Here is a 26,806-nt window from a genome sequence, read left to right on the forward strand (position 1 = left end):
TTTGAAGTCTGCAAACTTCCCAAAAAAGCCCATTTTTTGAGAAAATGGCCCCGTTTTTGTCAAAAAAATTACAGGCATAGCCTTATGGAGGCTTATAGAGTGCTGCTGAGGGTGGGTGGGAAACGGCCAGTTTTTTTTCTCATTTCTGCCTTCCCCAGCCCCCACAAGCTCTCTGAAAGCCTCCAGAAGGATATGCATGACCATTTTGGTGAAGGGGGTGGGCCTCCGGGAGGCAAAAAATGCTGTATTCGATGTATAAGACGCACCCAGATTTTCAGCCTCTTTTTTGAGGGAAAAAGGTGCGTCTTATACTCCAAAAAATACAATACATACATACACAACATGAATACTTGAAATGTTTGCTCATAACTCAATTTAACTTTTTAAAATCCTACAAAAAGAATTATTAAAATAGTATGCTATGTGTGTATGTAAGATAAAATAATAAAGATAAAGAAGCACAGTGAAAAAGTACGACTAAAATTAAATACAGGTAGTCCTTGACTTATGCCACAACTGAGCCTAACATTTCATTGCTAAGTAAAACAGTTGCTAAGTGGATTTTGCCCATTCTATGACCTTTCTTGCCACAGTTGTTTAAGTGAATCACTGCAGTTAAATTACTAAGAAAGTTAAGTGAATCTGGCTTCCCCATTGACTTTGCTTGTTAGAAGATTGCAAAAAGGGATCACAGGACCCCAGGACACTGCAGTCGTCAAAAATACTTGCAGCTGCAAGTGTCTGAATTTTGATCACACAAGTATTGGGATGTTGCAGTGGTTGTAAGTATGAAAAACTATAATGAGTCACTTTTTTCAATGTATCGTAATTTTGAACTGTCATTAAATGAACTGTTGTAAATCGAGGACTACCTGTATAAAGGAGATAAAGGAGACAAACTAATAACAGCAGATAGAACAACCAGCCTTAGAATTGACAAGATATTGAAGTGGAGGATAGCTTCTGCTTTTTAGAAGCTACCATGAACGGTAAAGGAATACAGTCAATAACTTGCTGGAGACTGGCACTTGGTAGAACAGCTATGAAGGCTTTGGAAAATATATTCAAATGCTTCAGTGACAATGACAATTACTGTCATTTTGTTAGAAATGTAAATATTGCAGGACTTACCTAGAGAAAAGAGAGTAACATTTAAAGTCCAAATTCAGAACTCTAAATCTTCCTTGAATTGAATTTGTACAAAGTGAATCCTTTCAAAATGCATTAAGGAAAGGTCACCTTTCAAACCAACTTGATTTTAAAAGTTTCATTTGGAAAAATAGTCATTTGTGTGAATGCTGAAATAAAGTATGAGAGCTTTTGCTATTGTTCAGCTGTATGTAATAAATAGCATGGTAAAGTTAAAAATGTCTATTTTTTACAGTTTACAAGATGACAGAATACGAATTGAAAGAATGAAAAATGAACATTTTGAGTATGGAAGTGCTTTTAAGATGATTACAGATTTCTATAGCAGTCAAATACTTGATGGCACAGGTACCTAATCCGAAAAGATTTATTTGATTAGCAATTGTGTGGTGATTTGATTATTTTATAAAACTTCTTTGTGTCATGTTAGTTTGACATAATTTACAAAATATTTGTTTATATTTATGAAGTCATATTTTAAGATGAATATATGTACTTACATATTATTTATTTTTCATACAACAGTGTTTTTTAGTAGCAGAAAAAATTCCTATTCTTTTGAGCTGGTAAAAACGAATTCTGTTAGTAATGCCTTAAACCAAAATATAAAGTTAGTTCAAAAATTCAACTTTACACTATTAATTTGAACAGTATATTGATCCTTGTTTGTTTCTTAACAAAGTCCTGTTTGTTTTTTTAAGAAATGTTTTTAAGTAGTCAATTTGACATAAATTGTTTTTTTAGTATTTTATGGTGAGTAAATAAATGAGTTCAATAAAAATCCAAGAAAAGGTAAATTTGTAGGAACATAGCTCTTTGGTAGTCCAGAAAATAATTCTGTGACAGGAATTATTAAGATGCCACTTTGGAGAACTACAAGCTGCTACTTTTTCCAGGTTCTCAAGCATTATCCCAGATTTTAAAGTTCGATAAATCGGTGTTGTGCTCCTTGGCTGCTGTAATCTTGTACCTTAAAGAATTTAATTTAGAGAAGATACTCTACAACCCCAGGTAAATAGTTTTAATTTTGGATACTAAAACCGTTGTTACATTGATTTACATACTACAGGAAATATTGTTTCACAAAATAAGTGCACTATAATTGTGATATCCAAGTTATCATGAAGTTATTAGAGAAGTAGAAAAAATTTAAAGCTATGTTTCCAGCTAATGGTATCAGCAATTCAATTTAGTTCTACACAATGTATACCTATATACCTATATCAATATCTCCTTCAGTGCAATCTGTAAATTATTGTTACAGATTCATGACAACAATGTTACTAACAAATCATTTCTGAAAACGCAGCCTAGAAAACTGCTTGAACTTGACTGTTTAGTTGGCAGTAGTCAAGAATGACTCAAAGGCACTCATACGCCCAATTTAAAATCTTCATTCTCAATCCAATAGTATGTCAGAAAAAAGCAACGATAAAAAGCATATTAAGAAGTAGCAACAACAAAAGCAACATTATAATAGAGGAATAAAAGTATCACTGAATTGATACCTTAAAAATAATATTACTAAGTAGGTGATAGGATAAATGTTCAGCCAATCTGCTGAAGTGAAATAAAAGCACAAGATATTTTACTGTGCAGACGGTAATAAACAGTTTGGTAGGAAAACAAAAGATCTACAGACTTAAATAAGTTTTGAAAAATAGCCAGATGAATCTGTTGCTTCTAATGGTACAGAATTCAAGTGACATATGTGCTGGCAATACCTTAAATTCATCTTTCTTTTGTTGTTTCTTCTTAAGGCAGCTATGAAAAAGACTTAATTTCTTCTAATTATTTCAGATTTTCAAATTTAGCTGAATGAAAGCTCCTGATTTAGACAATTTTCCAAAGTCCCAAGAACAGGAAAAACTATTGATTATTAAAGGACTTCCTGTTAATATACCTTTGGTGAACCAGACATTTCTAAGTTCTGGAAGAATCTTAAGACGTCCTCAGGGCAGTCTTCTTCCTTTACTCTTCAGTTGTAAGTTTACTAGCTTTGCCTTTTAATTCTTGATTTCTGATTTTAGATTCACAGCGTCTTTGGCCTAGCATGAAGAAAATTGATTAGAAATCAGTTGTCTTCAATCCCATATGAAATAAATTAGCTCAGTTAACTTATCTACGAAGCTGTTTAAATTTACTATGAAAATCAATAGCAATAGCACTTAGATTTATATATCTCTCCATAGTGCCTTACAGCACTCTGAGTTGTTTACAAATGTCAGTATATTGCTCCCAACAATCTGGGTCCTCATTTTACCCACCACGGAAGGAATGAAGCCTGAGTCAACTTTGAGCTGGTCAAGAGTGAACTTCTGGCTATGAGCAGAGGTAGCCTGCAATACTGCGTTCTAACCACTGCGCATCATGGAAATATATATGAATGAGACATGAAACATGATATCTACCTAAAAAGTAAAGAAAGCCAATATCATCACTAATTTTTTAAAATTTATAATGAATTTTAAATTAGAATTAATTTTTTTAATGAAAATATATGTATTAATGTAAATTGCAATGTTAATGTATTAAGTAAAATGAATCACATGTTCTTTCATAACTATTATTCTGAGTTTGTCTTTTTCTTGCAATGTATAAAGTTGTGCTATTTTTAGAATGCCAGTGACTGTTTTGTATCTTTACTATGGATGCTTTTTTTAAAGTAATTTTAAGAAGTTATCAAATGAAGATGAATATATGACACTAAATGGAGCTACGTTAAAGAATCTTGAAATCTTGCGGAATCAAGTAAGGAAGAATTACCTAATGTATTTATGTGCTTTGTGACTTAAACTTTACATTATTCTTTCCAGTCCTTTTTGGTCTATATATCCATTTTACCTCCCTTTTAATTAAGTAAAATTAAATCAAATGCTACATCCTAGAAGCTGGTAATTCTTAAAAACAATGCTATTGAGAAAAAAAAGATATTCACAGTGGAGTTACTTTTCTGAAATGACTGTAATTAAATCCAAGTTTATATCTGGTAGCAAAGAGGCAAGAGTCTGAAGAGGAATTTGAAGACTAAAGAGATTTTTCATTACCTATTAAGTAAAATTTAAAAATTAGAAACCAGACATTAATAGCTGTAATTATGTTTTTACTTTTTAAAATTATGAAATGTAGGCCTAAATAGAGGAAGAATCAGAAAATAAATGAATAAGTGGATTGGAAATGAAAAGATTTAGAAAGAATTGGAAAAAATGGATTAGGAATTAGTTTAATGGCTATGCAACCAGAGAGGGTTAAATCACATTAATTTCACCAATATTCTCCAGTATTCATGTTCAAATTAAGGAGGTTAGAGTAACAAACAGACTTGGACAAAACATTTCATAAGATTTTACCTTCATCTAATTTTCTCTAGGTTTCATGTAGTAAGGTATGAGCGTTGCCAGATTTGACATATGCAGAAAGCATACATGATTTATTTCATTTTTTTTTCCATTTTATTAAGCATTTATAGGCCGCCCTTTTCCCTAAGGGGACTCAGGGCGGCTTAAAATAATAGGGGAGGGGAGTGCAGGACAAAACACAAAAAGAAAATGTGAATAAAAATAATTAGCAATAAAAGACCCAACATTCATTCAACATTCGGGAGGGGCGAGAGTAAAATCTTATCCCCAGGCCTGACGGGATAGCCAGATCTTGAGGGCTGTGCGGAAGGCCTGGACGGTGGTGAGGGTGCGGATCTCCACGGGGAGATTGTTCCATAGCGTCGGAGCTGCAACTGAGAAGGCTCTCCTCCGCGTAGTCGCCAGTTGGCACTGACTGGCGGATGGAATTTGGAGGAGGCCTACTCTATGCGATCTGATGGGACGAAGGGAGGTAATCGGCAGAAGTGGAATGGTGGAATCGGCAGTAAAATAGTTAAATTTGAGTGTCAGAATCAAGGTTCAGCACTTTGAGCTCTACAGTCTGTAGTTTATCAGAGACTGACAGAATTCATACATGTTCCAGCGCTTTACTTTATTTAGATAGAGTTTTTATATATTTAAAACGCCTGGCCTCCATTGAGCACAGCTGGCATTGATTGGAAGCAATTACTGACTCTGAAGTCCTGAGCACATTAATTCCTAAAGTGAGGTTTCTAGCACTGCTTTGATTTTAACAGTGGTATCGTCATTCCTTGGGCTTTGGAGCTCTGTCTATGTTGGCTTGGACTAGAGAGTTGGAAAAAATCATGATTCTATAGAGATGTGCCGTGGAATTACTGAATTAGACCTGTAAGATTCATTACATAACTCCTAGTCTCCCCTCACCTCAGAAACAGAACTAAGTGCTGATACTTTTAAGTATATAAAATATCACTAGTATTGCCAGTGTAAACTATTTTTAAGGAAACTAAAAGGAGAAAAAATGGAAGCATATGTTTAACTTGGACTGTATGATTTTTGATATTGTGTATTTGGTACTGTATGTCTAAAATATTTCTACATTGACTCTTCTAGAATTAACAATTTGAGTTGCTTTCTATTGGATTCATATTTTATATTGAACTTATCCTCCAATTTATTAATTTAATGCCTATAATTATTTTAGACTGATATGAAAACCAAAGGCAGTCTTTTCTTTATCTTGGATCATACAAAAACTCCATTTGGACGACGAAAACTAAAGAAGTGGGTCACACAGCCTCTCTTGAAATCCAGGTATTTGTTATCAAACAAATCACTGATGTGGATCAGCCCAAATATATTTAACTTTTGAGTACCATTATATAAAGAAACTAGATGAATTGAATAATACAAACTTAGAGAAAAAAGTCTTGGCATTCAAACCAAATTTGTTGCTCAGTGTTTCTTAATAGAAAGAGAATGTCCAGTAGTGTGTGTAGTGTGTGTTTGTGTGTGTGTGTGTGTGTGTGTGTTTTATTTCCTTTAAAAATATAATGATACTCTCACTATTTTTATTGCTTATATTATACTCATAACAGAGTTTGGCAGTAGCAGTCAGATAATTGCATAAAATATTTTTGTAATAAATTGCCATTATGCTGCCTCAAAGAAAGTTCCATTAATGTCTTCCAGGTTGATGGAATGTAAACTGGAATGAACTGATCCCTAAAGGGAGGACTTTAGTTCCTCATTGTCGCTATTTGATTGCTAAATCTTGAAACATGGAATGTTATGTAAAATACTGACGTGTCAGCAATTTATCTACAGTGATATATCAGAAAAGCTGATTTTCCCCCCTAATCAGTGTGTATTCATGCAGCTTCCTCTCCCAGCATTATGATGAATTACTGTGGTTGCAGCTAAATGTGCTATAATTGTAGTTCAGAACCATTCTACTAACAGCTTTTCATTATGAAACCATGTTAGATGGCTCATCTTTTCCCAAGAGGAATATCTATGACTAAAGCCTCTTCTAGATACAGTAGTAATTTTGCTGAAAATTTGAAAAATAGTTTAAAGACATTTGAGGAAAATGTGTAAATGGGCTATTAACAGAGGGAAAAAGGCCAACATATCAATATGTTGTATATGTGAAATGAACCAGTTGCTGATCCAGTGTTGGACTGAGTTTATCCAGACCAAGGATTTAATATTTTTCTATAGTGAAATGTAAGGAAGTTTAGATCAGCAATTAGTATCATAAAATATTTTGATGTAGAAGCAAAGCTGCGGTAGCTATGATACTAAAACATAATAGAGATAATGAAAATTTATAATACGTAGTTTTGAATTTAATTTCATATGGGTGAACCTCTTCTGTAAACAGATTACTTAATCACCAATAAATGCAGTTCCTTTAAATCAGGGGTGTCCAAACTTGGGAATTTTAAGGCTTGTGGACTTCAACTCCCAGAATTCTCCATCCAGCATGGCTGGTAATCCAATATACATTGGACGAAAATATGGTTGTAGTCTTGCTGTCACTACAAGTTATGAAAAAAAACTCTGTATTCAAACTGTTCTTCACAGAATGCTTATTTACAATATGTTATATTTTTGTATTTTTATCTATCTGTCTGATCCATCTAATCAATTAATCAGGCTTTGGGGTTGCTCTAATCAGATTCATTCTGAATAGCAAACAATTCTCCCTTTGTTATTTGGAGATATACAAAATAAAATATAGTCAAAAATCATACATTCACAATATAAGAACCTAGAAATAGTTGCAACCCCTCGCTCAGTTAAAACCATTTTTGAGGAATAAGCATCTTATTCACCTGCCATCCATCCCTCTGGGCTTGTTTGAGCATCCACGTCAATAGATTTCTGAATGCCAATGGGGAAGGTGCAACATGAATGTCCAGGGCAAGTTTTAAGAGGGAGAGCAAAAAAGAAGGCTGGCTTCCGTGACCCTACAACTGGCATTACTGAATGATGAGAGAGCCTATCCTGCTTGACTCTGTTGCATAGGCAGATGTTGCTGTTCTAGAACAAAGATCTGAAGATCCATATTAAAAATACCCCAGGTGCATTGTTTCACTAATGTGAACTAGTTCAGAAAAGATTTTCATAGTTATGCAAAAGCTTTATGTACCGTAAGTGTTTTGTTGTCTTTCAGAAAAAGTGTAAAACACAAAATGCATTTGGCTAGTCTGTTGTACTGTATTTAGGGAATTTAATAAAGTCATGTAATCTATTGTAATAAAAATGATGTGGGAACAATGAAATTCTATTTTAGGTAATTTATTAAATTGCTCAAACAATATAACTGCATTATAGGATAGGACTGAATGAATCTAGCAGTATAGGAATGCAAAACTAGGAGAGGAAAGCATGATTAGAAGATTGTTTTTATAAAAAGAACATGGAAGTGTCCTGGAAGGTGACCTGCCAAGAGTCTTTTTGTTTGTAGTGGATATAAATTGGATAAAAAAACAGACATGCAATCAGATCCCTTGTTGTATAAGGCCACTGATATAAAAAACAGAAGAACATTTAGGACTCAGGATTCAACTCCCTAGAAAATTTATGGTTGTTATGGTCTAATTATTTATACATTCCTCAAGAGATGCTAATGGTTCTTTACAGATCTTCAATGGGTAAGGATTCATATATAAAGTTTTATTATTTATTTATTTATTTTATTGTAGAATAAAATAAATAAATAAATATTTATTTTATTGTAGAAAATGCTACAAAATTGTTTATTTAAGTGCAGTGTTACATTTCAAAGTGGTCAGAAACATGGCCCTCTGTAAAAGTTATATTTAAGTTATAGTTAATTAGAACTCATAAAGCCATCTAAGTATCAGCACATCTTACTATTCTGTTATATCTTCTATTGTATTTGAATCAATACATAAGTGAAGCAAGCATTTAATAATTCATCTTTTTTCATTGGCTTACTCATTTTCTTGGCACATGTTGCTGAAATTGCACTTTATTCATGCATAACAAAAGTCCTTGATTGTCATTTATCTGGCTAGAGTTAGATCTGCATTTTACACATAATCATCCTAAATGCATTCATGAATATTTTCACTAGTGGTGTTCATCAGCTCTGAAAAAATGTTATTTCATAAAAACTAATTCTAGAAAGAGATTGCGTGGTAGTAATAGAAAACATGTTAGTAACCTCATAGAATTGTCAGAATTTTAGTGAGATGGTTAAAAGAGAGGAACTCTTTCTGCCTCTATTCTCTTTTTTTAAAGTTTAATTTACATTATATTACTATTATAATAAAAAATCTTAATAAAATTATATATATATGTTATATACATATATACATGTGAATACGCACATACACACATATTATATAAATTATTTTTATGAAGAATTTTTATTATGTAAGTTTTAAGAAAACCACCACTCCAGGGATATGCAAATTAATTCTCGATTGTTGAAAGAGCTGACAAGGGATCTAGAACAACTGAGTCTAATCTTTCAAAACTTATAGAGAACTGATAAGATATCAGGACATTGGAGAAAAGGGAGCATAGTTCCAATATTCATAAAAGGGAAAAGTAGAGACCCAATCATCTTCAAAACTATGTGAGACTTCATATCAGAGTTCCCACATTCTCTGAATAGCAGCCAATAGAAATTTAAAAGACCTGGCTTGAGTAGATTAATCAATGGAATGGAAAAAAAGGACATAATTTATAAGCAGACACTAAGAATACAGAAATTCAGCATTCTATACATCTGTGTCAGCCCCAACTATGAAGAGCTGGCTATTTCTCTAAGGATAAGTACCAGAATGCTGAGTTATTTTGCCCTAGTCAGGAATATGAAATATGTAGGAACTTAGTTTTTTTTCTTGGCCCTCACTAATTTTTCCTCCTACATATTTTTAATTCCATTCCATCTCCATGAGTACTTCATTTTGCCCTTTTATTGACTTCTTAAAAACCAATTATTTCCATCAAAATAATACTGTATTTGCTTTCTTCCTTTAATCTTAACCATTCCTTGTTCTCTTTGACTATCTCCTTTATAGCCTCACTTCTCTATATAGTTTAAGTAACATTTTACTATTATCCTCTTTGCATTCGTCATTTTCTTATATGCATTTTTCTCATCCACAATATTACTCATCAATCAAGTAGGATTTGTTTTGCTTAAACATTTATGAACTGAGAATATCATTTATTTAAAACCACCCTATTTTATATGGAATGTCTTATCTTCTGTAATATAACAGAAGAAATTTGTTCAATTATATAAATACTTATTTGTATTTGTATTTGTATTTGTATTTATTGAGTATTTGTATGCCGCCCTTTTCCCTGAGGGGACTCAGGGCGGCTCACAACAATCAGGGGAAGGGAGTGCAAGACAAGACTTAAAAAGAAAAAAAATCGTGAATAAAAGAAAATTATCCATAAAACACAACATTCACTCAACATTCGGGCGGGGTGAGAGTAATCCTATCCCCAGGCCTGACGGGATAGCCAGGTCTTGAGGGCTGTGCGGAAGGCCTGGACTGTGGCGAGGGTACGGATCTCCACGGGGAGGTTGTTCCATAATGTCGGAGCTGCAACTGAGAAGGCTCTCCTCCGCGTAGTCGCCAGTCGGCACTGACTGGCGGATGGAATACGGAGGAGGCCTACTCTGTGCGATCTGATGGGACGCAGGGAGGTAATTGGCAGAAGGCGGTCTCTCAAATAGTCAGATCCACTACCATGGAGCGCTTTATAGGTGGTAAGTAAGACCTTGAAGTGCACCCGACGATCAACAGGTAGCCAGCGCAGCTCACGGAGGATTGATGTTATATGGGCGAACCGTGGTGCGCCCACGATCACTCGCGCGGCCGCGTTCTGAACTAGCTGAAGTCGCCGAATGCTCTTCAAGGGCAGCCCCATGTAGAGCACATTGCAGTATTCCAGCCTAGAGATCACAAGGGCTCGAGTGAATGTTGTGAGAGCCTCCCGGTCCAGGTAGGGCCGCAACTGGCGCACCAGGCGAACCTGGGCAAATGCCCCCCTGGTCACAGCCGACAAGTGATGGTCAAAACTCAGCTGTGGATCCAGGAGGACTCCCAAGTTGCGGACCCTGTCTGAGGGGTATAAATTTTGCCCCCCCAGCCTGATTGGTGGCACGTTGACCAAATTTTTGGGAGGAAAACACAACAGCCACTCGGTCTTTTCCGGGTTGAGTACCAGTTTGTTAGCTCTCATCCAGTCTTTAACAGCCTCAAGGCCCCGGTTCATCACGTCCACCGCTTCATTGAGTTGGCACGGGGCGGACAGATACAACTGCGTATCGTCCGCATATTGATGGTACTTAATCCCGTGCCTCCGAATGATCTCGCCCAGCGGTTTCATGTATATGTTAAATAGCAGGGGGGACAGAACCGAGCCCTGCGGCACCCCATAGGTTAGGGGCCTCGGGGACGATCTCTCCCTCCCCACCAACACCGACTGCGACCTGTCCGAGAGGTAGGAGGAGAACCACTGTAAAACAGTGCCGCCCACCCCCACCTCCCGCAGTCGTCGCAGAAGGATACCATGGTCGATGGTATCGAAAGCCGCTGAGAGGTCGAGGAGAACCAGGATGGACGCATAGCCTCCATCTCTGGCTCTCCAGAGATCATCGGTCAATGCGACCAAAGCGGTTTCAGTGCTGTAACCGGGCCTGAAGCCAGACTGGAAGGGGTCAAGGTAGTTAGCTTCCTCCAAGGTACGCTGTAGCTGTAAGGCCACCACCTTCTCCACAACCTTCCCCAGAAAGGGGAGGTTGGAGACTGGACGATAGTTGTTAAGAACTGCTGGATCCAAAGATGGTTTCTTCAGGAGGGGCCTCACCACCGCCGCCTTAAGCGCGGTGGGGAGGTGTCCCTCCCGAAGAGAGGCGGTAACAACCGCCTGGATCCAGCCTCGTGTCACCTCTCTGCTGTTGGCAGTCAACCAAGAGGGACACGGGTCCAGTATGCAGGTGGAGGAACTCACAGCTCGCATAGCCTTGTCCACATCCCCAGAGGCAACATCCTGAAACTCAACCCAGAGATGGTCTACCAAGTTATTCCCCTGTGTCCCGGCTGGATCTGCAGGGGTGGAGTCCAGTTCCGATCGAAACCGAGCAATTTTGTCCGCCAAGAACTGACTATATTCCTCAGCCTTACCCTGCAGGGGGTTCCCCGTCTCCCTCCTATTTAGGAGGGAGCGGGTTATCCTGAACAGGGCGGCTGGGCGAGACTCGGCGGACGCTACCAAGGAGGCAATGTGTGATCTTTTGGCGGTTCTCAATGCCCAAATATACTCCTTGGTGCAAGCTGTCAACAGTGCTCGGTTCGATACGGACCTGTCGGATCTCCACCGGTGCTCTAGGCGTCTCCTCCGGCGCTTTATCTCGCGGAGCTCCTCGGTGAACCAAGGGGGCCTCCGCGAGCCGCTGACCCGGAGGGGCCGTAGTGGCGCAATTCGGTCTAGAGACTCTGATGCCGCCGAGTGCCAGGCCGCAGCAATAGTCTCCGCCGAACTGTGGGCGAGAGCATCTGGAATGACCCCAAGCTCCGTCTGGAACCTAACAGGGTCCATCAGTCGCTTGGGGCGGAACCACCTGGTCGGTTCCTCCTCCCTACGGTGGGGGTTTGGCCTCCGGAAGTCTAGCCTCAGTAGGTAGTGGTCTGACCACGACAGGGGAGTGATCTCATTTCCCCTCAGACCAAGATCATAACTCCACTGCTCCGAGAGGAATACGAGGTCGAGTGTATGTCCCGCCAAGTGGGTAGGGCCTCGAATTACCTGGGTCAGGCCCATGGCTGTCATGGAGGCCATGAACTCCTGCGCTCCATCCGAGTGTTCACCGAGCGAAGGCAAATTGAAGTCCCCCAGAACCATTAGTCTAGGGAACTCAATTGCTAGCTCGGCTATTGACTCGAGGAGCGCAGGGAGGGCCGCTGCAACGCAGTTGGGAGGCAGGTACGTTAGCAGCAAACCCGCTTGACCCTTGAGGTCCAACTTCACTAGCAGGGACTCACACCCGACAAGCTCCGGAGCAGGGAGCCTACGAGGAGCTAAAGACTCCCGGACTACAATAGCCACACCGCCACCCCTTCCCTGGGCTCTCGGCTGATGAAGCACCTGAAACCCGTCTGGGCACAGCTCTACGAGGGGGACTCCTCCCTCCGTGCCCAGCCATGTTTCAGTAATACATGCCAGGTCTGCCCCCTCGTCTACAATCAAGTCCCGGACGAGGGGAGCCTTATGGGTAACTTATAAATATTACTATACAAATTGATATGCAAATTTAGTTTCTGGCAAAATCTAGATTACTCTTAATAATAGTTTACTCCTACATTTAGGAATGAGGGAAATTAGTATCGCTCATGCTTGTTATACAAATAGCCATCCATGCTGCATTGGTTTGCCACCATTATCTCCATTTTTAGAGTGAGATTTCTTTACAAAAACTGTAGACTTCTGTCATCATTTACAGACATTCATTATCCTTTGTTAGCAATGTTTGAATCCTTCACCGAGAAGTACCATGCTCAGCTTTTTAGTAACAATTTTATTCCCCAATTGTTATGTCTGTCATAAAAATGTAGAACTTGATTTGACTATTCTTAAATCTCTGCATAGATCAATACTTACAAAATACTATTAACAAATGTATTTTTAATAGCATTTGTTGTATTCAGTGATTATTTAATATTTTTGTACCTAGTCTTACTTTGTCACTGTGTACAGTTTGAAATCAGGCTAATATTGCATTCAGTTGAATAAAGAAATGCATAGATAATTTAAACTAAATATCACAATTCTATATAATTCAATTTTATATTAAATGCATTTTTTTAAAACATAAATTATAACAGTATAATATAATGCCAAATAAAACAAAAATAATGTATTTTGAATTGCTAATGTCTGATAATATCTATGATAGTCTATTTGTCATAGAACTACCATAGAACTGAAGTAAAAAGCATTTAAAACTGCCTTTTATATTGGTATGTTTTTTCTGTTAAGTAAGCTGAAGATAATCCTCTATGATTTTATAGTGCATAATTCTTGGGACAGTATTTCAAAACATGATTCTGTGAGAGATAGAAAAATAGGTCACTTGATATCAGATTGTGCCTATTGACCCTTTTTTTCTTACTCTCTCTTTTTAATACTGAGGATTAGTGGGGGCACAGTGTTTGCCATGTTGGTGTTAGATTATTGGAACTCTGTATCATAGCCATATGTGAAAATGATTAAAGTGCAGATTAACCTTACAGCAAAGGATCAGAGCCTTTAGACTCTGTCATAATATGTTATCACACTCTTAATTCAGACTGGACTATATTGTAAATTACATAATGAAATCTGCATGTTTCTGCCAATAACTACTGTATATAATGAATTACTGATAAAAATGAACAGTAATGACTTTTATGAAACCAAGTTGATTTACAAATTGTAAGTTTGGATAGAGATAGGTTCATCTCCCAGCCAAGTTAAGGAAACAACTTTTAGTGTTTGTGCTAATTAGCTGACTGGTGCAGGCAGCTATGAGGTTGAAAGTGGTGACAGCAGAAGTAATAGGAGCCACAAACCTCTTAATGTAGACTTAACCCTTTGAGAAACCATATTTCTCTTCACAAATAGAAATAATGAGACAAGATTGAGGCATGGGAAGAAGAGATTTTTAGTAGATGTCAGTAGGATTTTTCCATTAATGTGTAAAGTGACAAATTTTGAAATATTTTGGTTGGGAAAAGAAAATGAATAACAGAGTTGAGAACCAACCTAGTTGCTACCAACAGCGATAGAAACAAAGCAGGTTTGCTTCCTCTCCTTGGGAGCCTCTTGGTTTGCAGTTTTTTCCTAGCAAAAAATTCAAAGCGTGCTTGTTTGGTAATAACAGCAAACACTTAATGATTTTGAGGAGGTTTGTGATATACAAGACTAAGTGGCCAGATCAAAGTGCATCTTGGACACAGAGAGAACTGTGACATTTCATTTACGGTATTTCTTGCAGAGGTAGTTTGATTAATTTTGTATTATCTTTTTAGCATCAAAATAAGATAAACTGTTTCTTCCAGGCATGTTATTATATATCCATAGATTATTATTCCTGTTTGGAGTAATTATTTAAAATGCAGAAAAGGAGTGAGATTTTATTTATCTAATTTATCCTCTATTTTACAGTGAAATTAATTCCCGACTTGATGCAGTGTCTGAGATTCTCTTCTCAGAATCAAGTGTTCTTGGTCAAATCATGTCTCTATTGCATAAGGTTCCAGATATTGAGAGAGGAATCTGTAGCATTTATCATAAAAAGGTAAGACTACAGATAATTTAAAAAAAACCACATTGCTATTATATTTAAATGCAGGCAACTTTTCCTGAAATGTGTTTTATACATTGTAAGGCAGAAAATAATTGGAAATATCTAAGCTTTTAACAATGGCACTTTTAAACTCTTAAAACTGTTCGTGTTTCTTATATTCCTGGTATGCTAGCTTCTTAAAATTCATTAACTATTTTTAAGCTATGTATTGGTATTTAGCATTACAACTTATTTTTTAAAAAATTACTTCAGTTTTAAATATTTAATAACAAAGTCAATTCTTTTCCTACCATAACAATTGAAATCAGGAGGCATATATTTCAGTATATGTCCAAAATTAAGGAGAGAATAAAGCAAACTTTGTTTATGTAATAAGAGTATTAGAACTGATACAACATACTTTTTTGCCATCTTAAAGAACTTCATTTGTTAGTTTTGCAAGACGTAACCTCAAGACCAATAATTTTAATTGATATTTGTTTATATTTTCAGTGTTCTGTTCAAGAATTCTACTTAGTAGTAAACACACTCTCTAACTTGGAAACAGCAGTCAAAGCACTAGTTCCAGCTATACAAGTTCAAGTACGGGCATCCTTGCTGCATAAAAGCCTTTTGGAAATTCCTGAATTGCTTAGCTCAACAAAAAAATATTTAAGTAAACTTAATGAAGAAGCAGCAAAGTAAGTAAAATAAGCATATAATTTGTTACTATGTAGGTACGATGCAGTGACTATCTTTTTTAACCAAGTAGTGATTGTAACAAAAGTTTGGTTCTCTTCACCATTGTTTGTAATGCAATTCATTCATACATAGACATGATCTAACATAGACAATAGATACTTTTTATTAAAAATATTATTAAGTAATATGCTACATTAATTTTTCCCATAGTTAATTCCCATTAAATTCTGTAAGACTATCTCAGCCTAACCCAATTTTGAACTGATGTGCCAGATTTTTCATATCTCATTAGAGTTTAGATGTGGTCCATCTTGGGTGCACCACTTCTTTTTTGGCATTTCCAAAAAAGAAGGGACGTGTGTGTCTCATACTACTTCTCCAGCCAGTGCACGATTCAGGCAAGTTCACTTCTTAGACTTTGCCTAAGATCAACTATTGTGTAGAATTATGATCTTTGACAATAATCTCTGAAAATCAGACAGAATTGGTTTTTTTTCTTTTCTCTTTAATTTGTGTCTCTCTTCCCCCCCCCCCCCCTTACACATAAGCAGTTAAACTAACTGCAGAAGTTCTTTTAAAAATTTTTTTTCTGGTTCTTATAATTTTCTTTCTACAATTAAATTATAGTCTCCTAGATCATATTCATATTATTATTTGTTTGTATTTGATCATTTTGTTAGGGTTAAACAAACATCTATGATATTGAATTAAAAGTTTATTTGAATTTTCTTTTAGAATTGGGGACAAAACTGAACTATTCAAGGATCTCGATGATTTTCCTTTAATAAGAAAGAGAAGGGGTGAGATTCAGACAGTACTCTCTCAAATCAAGAATCATATTCAGGATGTACGAAGAATGCTAAATTCCTCCTCTGTGGACTACATATCAGTATCAGGGCAAGAGGTATATATATAGACTTTGTTATGCTGTATGTTTGTCTATGCAACATTAAATAAATTTTATGTAGTTGTGATCATGTTTTTACAGCAGCAGTTTTGTTGTCCTTTACTGAGTAGATTGGAGCTAAACAGTTTACCGCCCTTTGGTAATTTGGAATACAAATTCCAGAATCCCTTATCATTGACCTTATGGTTTTTGCTAACAGGATTAGGAGTTGGCATGAGTTGTTTTAAAGCTAGTAACTTTTAAAGAAAAATGTGTTCAGTATGTAAATTTACTAACAATGTACCAGAAGTTATATTATAAAATTAAAGTTTTGGGTAAACTTTATTAAAAGTGTCAACTGTCATAATATAAATTAGAGAATGTCAACATCTGTTTGTAAGTATACCTTTGCTAATAATTGAATGTTAGTTACGGTAATTATAAGAACTAAGCACTATATAAAAGTGCATTAGCTAATTTATGGTACAGAGACCAAAAGAGAACAATTTAATAGGACATCCTCTAGGACAATGCTTTACCCACAATTCTGTTTAACTTGGGGTAATTAAAATTACAAAATAGAGAAATGTTTTGAGGTTCATTTCATAAGACATATGATAAGGAAATAATATATTTGGCAAAGAAGCAGAGGATTTAGAGTTTTTTTTTCAGAATACTGTACAAAGTAATATATTTCCAATTTTCTAAGATCTCAGTGTTTTGTAGCACATTGTAGCACACAGATTCTAAATTTGTGCCTCAATCTTGGGAGATGATATGAGACAAATAGGTAGGGAAGACTATCCAGAAGTATTTTGTGGATTGGTGCTTTAGTTTATCTACCTGAAGTGGCCTTCATTTCTTCTTTGGTGTTTGAGAGTCTGAAAACCTGTATATATTGCTCTATGAACTGGTATAAGCTTGGTGATTAGTTCCATTCTTTAACTCAAATTGTTTATCTGAAATAAATTAATATCCCTGATAGTAATAGACATTTGAACTGATGTTCTTATTTATCTTATCGTTGCTTGACTATTTCTTCCATTGCTGTACTCTTTTCCTTACACACTTATACATACTAATATTTTTGGGACAGAATTATATCATCAAATGCATCCATGATAACTATGAAGAACTTCTACCTGTACTACACAATTTTGTTCTAAAACAGTATTAATCATTTGATACTTTATTGTTTGATGTTTCAGTTTCAGATTGAAGTTAAAAATTCAGTTGTATCTTCTGTACCATTAGATTGGATTAAAGTTAGCAGGTATGTAGTTTAATATACATCTGAATTACTATTTATTGTGTTAATTGCTTCAGTGATGTTTATATATCGATGTTTCTGATGAGAAAAAATAAAGTGCTAAAGTAAAATATATGAATCATTTTTTACAATATCACTTTTGGTGTGCCCCAGTAACAAAATAGACCATACAGTTTCTTGGCAACATTTTTGGAAGTGGTTTGTCATTGTCTTCTTCCTAGAGCTAAGAGAGAATGACTAGACCAGTGATGGCGAACCGTTTTTGGCTCACGTGCCAAAAGTGGGGGGAGCGCATGGAGGTTGTGCATGGACGTGCCACACCCATAATGCTTTGCGCACAACCCCAGTGTGCATACGGGCACAACCACCACTCCCCCCATTTTTGGTGTGTTTTTTTCGCCCTCCCCAAGCTCCAGAGGCTTGATAGGAGCCTGGGGAGACGGAAAACACCCCTCCCCCCAGAAGCCCTCCGGAGGCTTCAGGAGCTTCCCTAAAGGCTCCGGAGGGCACAAAACAACCCTACGAGCAAACCAGAAGTGACTTCTGGTTTGCCCGTAGTGTCATTTTTAATCCTCCAGAGCTTTCAGGGAAGCCTCCTGAGGGCTCCTGAATGCTCCGGAGGGCTAAAACCAGCTCTACGAGCAAACCGGAAGTCTCTTTCCGAACTTCCGGTTTGCTCGTAGGGCTGGTTTTTCATGCTCCAGAGGCTTCAGGGAAGTTGCTGAAGCCTCCAGAGGGTGGAAAATGGCCTCAAAAGAAGCCTGAAGTTAGCATGCATGTGCTGGCCAGCTGACAGGGCAAGCCTCATGTGCCCTGACAAATGGCTCTGTGTGCCATCTGTGGTACGTGTGCCATCTGTGGTACGTGTGCCATAGGTTCGCCATCACAGGACTAGGCAATGATACATTTGGCTTCATGCTTAAGATAGGACAAAAACTTATGGTCTCCTGGTTTCTAGCTCAGTTCCTTTAACCACTATGCTAAATTGGCTGGCATCAGTATTACAAATCATAAGGATTTGGGTTAATATTAGAACAGTTATACAAACTTATTGGAAGATGTAATTGTTTCATTTAGTCTCAGACACCCCCCTCCCTCAAACTGTGCCTGGTGATAGGGCATTAGGAAGTAGAAAGGATGTTATTGAAGTAAAAGCCAAACTGGTCCCAGTGATAGTAATGGCACTTGAGGCTGTGATTCCAAAGTTGGGAGACTAACTCCAATAGATCCCAGGAATGACATCAGAACTCTTTGCCCAGAAGAGTACAATGCTAAGAGAAGCTCCCAGAACTATGGTAGAGGAGCTGAGATTTAGGAAGACAGAAACCACCCATAGGAGTGAGAAGGGTATGTGTATGTTTGGGTATGTGCACGCACGCGTGTGTGCACACACACACACACATATATTATAATGAACTCTCAGAAATATTAATCCTAAGAAGATACTGACCTAATGTTATGCACTGCTGAAAAAAATATTGATTAATCACATTTATGTCCTGTTTGATTCTTTCTTCAAGCACAAAGGTTGTAAGCCGTTTCCACACTCCTTTTATTGTAGAAAATTACAGAAAGCTTAATCAGCTACGTGAGCAACTGGTCCTTGACTTCAATTCTGAATGGCTGTGTTTTTTAGAGTAAGTTTACAAACTAATTTTTTTTATTGTAATAAGTAGGTTTCAGAATAGAAACAGATTATAACTGACATATCAGTGGTTAATGGATTTGTATAATTTAGCTGAAAATATTCCTTGCCTTTTTAATGGGAATGTATTTAAAATTCACAAACATAGTATTTTAGAGGGGTTTTGAAATTTTTGAGCTTAGATTACTGATAAGCAACATGGTGCTCATTGGCACTTATTGGATGTGCATACTTATTGATGCTTATTAAGATCCATGATTAGTCTCATTTAAAAAAAATACTTTCTTAAATTTACAACATACACAGAAAAGTAGCTTTGTGCAAAACAAAGAAATGAGAGATTACATCATATTTATTTGCACCATGTTTTGGCCCTAGGGGCCATTAATTAACAGAAAGCATTAATATGGGCTAAGTTCATCTTTTGAGAAATTTTCTCTCTTGTGATGCTCATCCTTGCAGCCATTTTGGGAAGTGCACAAGCTGCTACTGGTTGCTGACATGACTTCCTCTGATTTCTGGGTTTGGCCAAAAAGGCCCATTCCCAAATCCATGTTTTGTGGCCTGTGCCTCCGCCCCTTCCAGCAGCTGAATCAGATGAGGAGGTATGGGAGTCAGGGTCAACATCAAGGTAGCCTTAGAACTCTGAGGGGGAAGAGGGAATAGAGCTGGCAGAGAGAGAGACAGAGATGGAGCTTAGGCTGTCCACCAGCTCTCAGATGGAGAGTCAACAGCCCTCAGGTCTGGAGGTGACTGATGGGGAAGAGAAGGAATAGCTGGTCCAGTGCCTGATACACGGATGTGCAGAAGGCAGAGGAGAGATAGGATAGTAGTGGAAATCGTGAGCAGACATTTGGGAAGGAAGACCACCGCTGGTAGCGAAGCCCCACCCTAGCTCTAGGGATAAAAGGCAGGGGGCGGAAATGAATAGATGTGGCAGACAACTATTCATCTCCCTACTGGACAGACTTGTTAGCCTGCGGTGAAAGAAACTTTTTGCTGGGGCTGCCAGCACTCCTAATAAAGGAATCATTGATTTAACTTCAGAGGGTTTCTCCTGTTTTATGGAGCTGGGTCAGAAGACCATGAAAAAACTTAGCACGGAGCATATGTAACACGGCATTTTTGCAAGCCTTCAGCAATGAGAGGGAGTTCTGTTGTCTTTGGGGGCTGGCTGCAACCATCCCATCTGTAATCACTGTCCCCAAATCCTGTCTGTATTTCAGTGAAGACCTTTTTCAGTCAGCTTCTTTGAGGGCAACAAGGCTGTCGACCAGAGGGATTCGGCCTGGCATGGCGCAAGATGCCTCTGGCAGGCAGCTTTTTGAAAGTAAAAGGGCTGCCCACCAGAGGGATTCATCCTAGTATGAGGACGAGTACAGGCAGCTCTTTCTCCCATCCCCTTAACAACCTTGGTGATTGTTTAATGACTGTAGCCAGTCATTAGTTACTGAAGATTAAGTCTCAGTTATTGCCATAAGTAAAGAACTATCTGTATTGACAGTTTTACTATTATTTTCATAGTACTCATTCGTGATGGATGACTTATCTCTTCCTTCTCATCACATTGCTGTACCCAGGCAGCTTTTGACAGACAACAAATCCCTTTGAAAGTGTTACATTCCCCTTTCAGAATTTCCCAACTTCTTTGTATCATCTCCCAGTATTGCATCATAAACAATCAAACCAATCATATTTTTTTAAATTTGTGTGTGTAACTAGATGTACACTTGGACTACGTATTGAAAACAGACAACGTATGTAAGGAATTTTGTATGGATATAGCATTGCTGACTGGTTATAGTTTATTTGTATTAATATTTCATTCATTCTTTTTCCTTCCCAATGTCCTTTTCTCTAGTCATTTTAATGAGCATTATCATGCACTCTCTCAAGCTGTGGGTCATCTAGCAACTGTGGACTGTGTTTTTTCTTTGGCTGAGGCTGCCAAACAAGGAGATTATTGCAGGTAATCATTTACAAAAAACAAACAGTACTGGAATACTGTTTACAAAAGTACTGATCAATTCTTGTATGCCATGTTTGAAAACCTACAGATTCTCCCCCAGATCAGATTGTTATTGGGTAGAATTGATGGAGCTTCATTTATTATCAATGGGATGGCTTGTTTCGAGCTCGATAAGGCAAATGTATGATTTGGGGCCTTTATTCCACATTCAGTCTATAAACATTTGTTTTTCAGACCTGTCATAATAGATGAAAAATCAGAAATAATGATAAAGAATGGGAAACATCCTGTGATAGATATGTTACTAGGAGAGCAACAGCAATATGTTCCGAATGATACATTCTTGTCAGTAAGTAAACTTTTAAGAGCTAGGATAATCAGAAGATCATAACATTGGTTTTAGTTTTTAGAAAATTGTTAAATAATACGGCGACTGTGTCTAAAAATTAAGAATATACCATTATGATGCCTAGGTTTTTAGATCATTACACTTAAGTTGTACACTTAGAAAATGAAACAAAAAATTACATAGTCTCACATTTATTTCTGTGTTGGCTCTTTCTTTTCTGCATGCTTTAAAAGATATTCCAGACTTTGGGTCTTTCTAGAGAAGATTTTGAGGCATGTGAAATGGCAGAGATGAGGAAAAAATCACTTAGACTAGTCATGGATCTTTATCACAGAGAATGTTGTAATATCATCCATCCATGTTTAGATTTGAACGACAGAAAATATGTATGTACATAAATTCAGGTAAAGGATAGTAATACATACAAATAAATCATTTGATGCTGCTGCTTCCTGTTTACATGCAACACTTCAGATTTTTAATATATATAAAAAAACTTGTTTATTCCAGAATGACGTGATTTTTTTTTAAACAGTTCTGACAATGCACATAGCATTGTCCAACTCAAATCTGAGTTTAAATCTGGCCTGCCTGGAAATAGCAAACGGCCGGCCTACGGTGCCTCTGTCAGCTAAAGGGGCAAAATGTTTTGGCTGGCAGGGTGCTGTAGGGACTGTCCAGGCCAAAAACGGGGCATGGGAGGGGGGGCTCTGCACCCCGTTTTGGCTGGCACAGTGCTGCAGGAGACACCCGTCCTGTCTCTACAGCCTCCGGCCGGCCCACAGAAGAGGACTACAACCCTAACTCTCTAAGAAATCCAGTTTGACACCCATGCCATGTAGCTATTATATTCGCTATTACACTTACATTTGCATTTTTAATATTTTTGTGAAGCAATAGTAATAAAAGATGTGTATGAAATGTTACTGAGGCACCCTAATGTAGAATTTTTTTGGAGCAGTAATTTGGAATCTGTTTAGGTGATCTGTATACGATCTGTCTGAAACTTTTCCATGTGCTTTGTTTTAAAATGGTCTAATTATGGTGTTAATTTTGCAGGAAGATAGTAAAAGAGTAATGATAATCACTGGACCTAACATGGGGGGAAAGAGCTCTTATATAAAACAAGTTGCATTGATTACTATCATGGCACAGATTGGTTCTTATGTACCAGCTGAAGAAGTAAGAATTGGTATTGTGGACGGTATATTCACCAGGTAAGATAACAAACACATTTTGGGGGGTAGCTCTTATTTTTCAGTTTTAATGTTATATGTTTTTTTTTCTTTTTTAGGATTATCACAAAACATTCACATTAACATCTTAAGACTATAGCACTAATCCCTTTTCCTGTGCCTCCACATGCCTATTGTGGGTATTTTTGTGAACAGTCTAAATTCTAATATAGAAGCCAATTAAAGAATGCTGCTGTTTTATGAAGAAAATCAGCCCCAGTTGCACATCATGTAATGGAATTAAAAAACAAAGCAGTAGCATAGCTCTATAATAACAGTAGCATAGCTCTTTAATAAATAAATAAATAGAAAATGAATTTCAAAAAAAGTTTGATATATTCAGATGCAGGTTGTTCTCAGTTAACAACCAATTATTCTGTGACCATTCAAAGCTACAATGGCATTGAATGAGTGGTCCTTACACCTGATCCTCAAAGTTCTGGCTGTCTCAGCAACCCCCATGGTCATGTGATTGTGATCTGGGGTAACCAGAAGCTAACAGAATAACCAGCTCATTCTAATGATGTTGCAATGTTCTGTGGTCATGTGATTGCCATTTGTGACCTTTCCTACCAGGTTCTCCCTCAAGCAGAGTCAGTAGGGAAGCTGGCACGGAAGATTGTAAGACAGTCCTATAAGTCATTTGAACTCCCATGGATTTTTCTTCCTGAAGAACTTGACTATGGAATACAAAAACCTGAAAATCTCATACGCCGTCGTCCCATGTAACTACAGGTTCCACCGATGGTGGCTCATCTGTGCATCCTTCCCACCCAGCAGCAGCCATCCCAATCTCTTCTGTGCTGCAAGCTGACCTGATTATAAGCCATCTAGATCTTACAACTTCCTGCAAGCTTCCTTGCAGGACCAACAGCAAGGTAGTTGTGAGGAGTTCTTCCCTTAATAATCCATGATCCTTGCTTAATGATGGCAACAAGGACTGCTGGAATTGCTATCATTAAGCAATGTGATCATGTGATATAACACTTCACAACTACATTGCTTGATGATAGAAATTCCAGTCTCAATTACCATCATTAAATGAGGATTACCTGTACAACATATATACTTACGATTTTAATTGGATTATTGAATTTAGCAGGACATACATCTTTTGAGTCTTAACATGCTTAAATGTATTTTGTTAGCTTTGAATTACTTTAATTTCTAATTTCCAATTGGGTAAATTTGATTTGTGTTAATGAGTCTCTCATTAATGAGTCTTCTCATTAATATTTGAAAAGAAATCCTTCTTTGGATCAGATCACTCAGTTTCTAACATGCAGTGAAAAATATGAAAAATTATTGGTAATAATTTTAGCAGTAGCTTATATTAATGTTGACCAGTTTGATGAATAACAATTGTGCCATGGTGCCTGTCTCCTTTGAAATCTGGAAGGACCAACCTAGAGAGACAGATGCATGCTTTAATTTATAAGTTAGTTATGCAGTGTCTTAGTTACTGCATTATGATTTAATTGTATCTTTCATTTTGTTTACAGCATTTTATTATTCCATCCCCCCTGTGGACTAGTTAATCACTCAAGAGTTGTTTTTTTAAGATGCATGACCATAAAAATTTCCTAATTAAACAAACAAACAACAGTTAAAATAGATATGGAAGACAAATCCTGGCGGTGGAAGTAGACATTTTTGGGGTGGGTATGGGAAAGGAATTTTAGAATAGTTGTATCTGTCTCGGGTTTCCTTCAAAGTAATTATTTAAATTAAGTAAAATAAGATTATTAAATATTGCCATTCTATTGTCTTTACCACTTTATGTATTTTTTGAATCACAGAAGGGCTTACAAACTGAAATCTTACAATATTGGGAGAATATTTTGATCTGTCAAATAAGCAGTACAGTCATAACTCAAGCTTTGTCTTTTATGTTTTAAGAAAGATGAATTATTTTAAAGTGCTGAATACATTTCAAAAACTTTTAACATAATAAAATTTGTTGAAATGGTAAATTACACTTATGCTTTATGTAGTGGCATAGTAATTAGTTTTGAATAACATATCTATATCATGAGTATGCTGCATGAAATAGGTACTGATAAATAATTTGATGTAGTATCAAATGCATTTAGTTTTATCTTACATATTTTGATTGCTAGAATATATGCCATTGTTGGTATCAGCTGCAGTGACCACACACATAAATATTCTTCAAGCCATCAGCACAATAATTGAGCCTATTCCCCTTGCTGCTTGTCATCTTCACCTTCTCTTCTATCCTCCCCAATATTAAGACCTTACTTAGGGAGCTGGGTTTTGCATAATGTGTTCAAGCCTCATCATTTGTGCCTTGTGTTGAGAACTGTGCATTTTTTTTTCTATCATCCATTTGTTGGTTTCCTTAGCTATCCATGGTGTTACCAAGGGTCTTCTCCAGCTGCAAAACTCAAGATTATCAATATACATATTAAGTTTCTTCAAAGTCCAACTTTTGTTTCCAAAGGACATTGCTGTATGTTTCTGATATTTCTAGGTATAGAGATATGATAGCATCTGAATATCTTTTCCATTCAAATGCTAGCCTCCAGTATATTTTTTGATTGCTAGTTCTCTTAAAGTAAAGGTAAAGGTTCCCCTCGCACATATGTGGGAGTTGTTCCTGACTCTAGGGGCAGTGCTCTTGTCCGTTACAAAGCTGAAGAGCCAGCGCTGTCTGAAGACAATTCCGTGGTCATGTGTCTGGCATGACTGAATGCCAAAGGTGCACAGAACGCTGTTACCTTCCCACTGTAGGTGGTTCCTATTTTTCTACTTGCATTTTTATATGCTTTTGAACTGCTAGATTGGCAGAAGCTGGGACAAGTAACAGGAGCAAGTAACAAGTAACAGGAGCTCACGGAGGTATTTGAACCACAGAAATGCCTTTCTGATCAACAAGCTCAGTGTCTTAGCCAGTGAGCCCCACATCCCTTTTTCTCTTAATTGATCCTAAAAGGATGTCGGGTTCCAAAAACCAGGAAAGGAATGTTGTGATTCTTCCAAGCAAATTTCTTATTGTTCCACATCTTGCCAAACTTAAGCAAACTATCACCCACATGAAGCATATACTTTCGGAACTAATAGGGAGGAACCATCTTTCTTTTACCCAAACTCTCTAAACCGGTCTCCAACATTTCTGTCTCGACAGACTGGCAGCAGTGGCGGTGGCAGCGAGAGGGGAAGGTTTGCATGGGCAAAATGTAGCTTCACACTCTTACATTGCTTACGTTGCTTACATGGCCTGGTTTCCAACGGTCTACAGACCAGTACTGGTCTGCAACCCAGGGATTGAAGACCCCTGATTTAAACTGAATGGTTTTTGCTTCTCTGGAATGCACTCCCTTTTTCTTGGAAATCTAAACTACATTCCATCACAAAGGCAAAGCTATCCACCAATTCAGGGTCTAGATTGTTAATTCTAAATCTTGATCTATCTGTCATCAGTTTAGTCTTTCAATGTCTAATCTTAGTCCCTTTTTTCCTCCTTGGCGCCTTGGTTTTTATTAGTAGAACTTGCAGAAGCTTGAAGAAGCTTTTCATTTGCATTTTCAACCATCAGAATAATGTCATTGACAGCCCAGGTTATTGAAATTTCATCCTCTGGTTTTAAAATCACATGTATTTTCTTCCAATCCAGCTTCTTAAATATATAGGCAGCAAATAGGTTGAATAAGTAGGAGAAGAGTACATATTCTTGATTGACTTCTTTGCCAACCTGGAATTATTGTTCTTCTACATCCTCTGTCCAGACTTCCTGTCCTAGGTTTCTCATTAAGATAACAAGATATTATGGAATTCCAATTTCCCTAAGCATATTTCACAGCTTCATATGATCAATATAATCAAAGACCTAGACAATCAAGCATATATTGTCTTCCTTTTGGTATTTTTTTTCACTTTCTCAATTGTCTAGCATCTATTAGCAACAATATA

At 37.2% G+C, this 26,806-nt stretch overlaps 1 protein-coding gene across 3 annotated transcripts in view; it reads left to right on the forward strand.

The window, feature by feature from the left end:
• Nucleotides 1-26,806, forward strand: part of MSH3 (mutS homolog 3) — a 57,240-nt gene that overhangs the window by 17,209 nt on the left and 13,225 nt on the right. For all 3 annotated transcript variants that reach the window (XR_015696671.1, XM_087715678.1, XM_087715679.1), the window contains exons 9-20: nt 1,385-1,497; nt 2,046-2,160; nt 3,816-3,900; nt 5,695-5,804; nt 14,697-14,829; nt 15,331-15,518; nt 16,255-16,423; nt 17,614-17,678; nt 19,196-19,312; nt 21,182-21,289; nt 21,524-21,638; nt 22,698-22,855. Coding sequence is in view for 2 of the 3 variants with exons in the window: in XM_087715678.1 (XP_087571804.1) it covers nt 1,385-1,497; nt 2,046-2,160; nt 3,816-3,900; nt 5,695-5,804; nt 14,697-14,829; nt 15,331-15,518; nt 16,255-16,423; nt 17,614-17,678; nt 19,196-19,312; nt 21,182-21,289; nt 21,524-21,638; nt 22,698-22,855 (1,476 nt within the window). In the remaining variant the exon portion in view is untranslated. The remainder of the gene's footprint in view (nt 1-1,384; nt 1,498-2,045; nt 2,161-3,815; nt 3,901-5,694; nt 5,805-14,696; nt 14,830-15,330; nt 15,519-16,254; nt 16,424-17,613; nt 17,679-19,195; nt 19,313-21,181; nt 21,290-21,523; nt 21,639-22,697; nt 22,856-26,806) is intronic.

This window comes from Thamnophis sirtalis, unplaced genomic scaffold (assembly GCF_051295495.1).
Source record: "Thamnophis sirtalis isolate CommonGarterSnake01/CBP01778 unplaced genomic scaffold, rThaSir2_p1.2 scaffold_5, whole genome shotgun sequence".
NCBI lineage: Eukaryota > Metazoa > Chordata > Lepidosauria > Squamata > Natricidae > Thamnophis > Thamnophis sirtalis.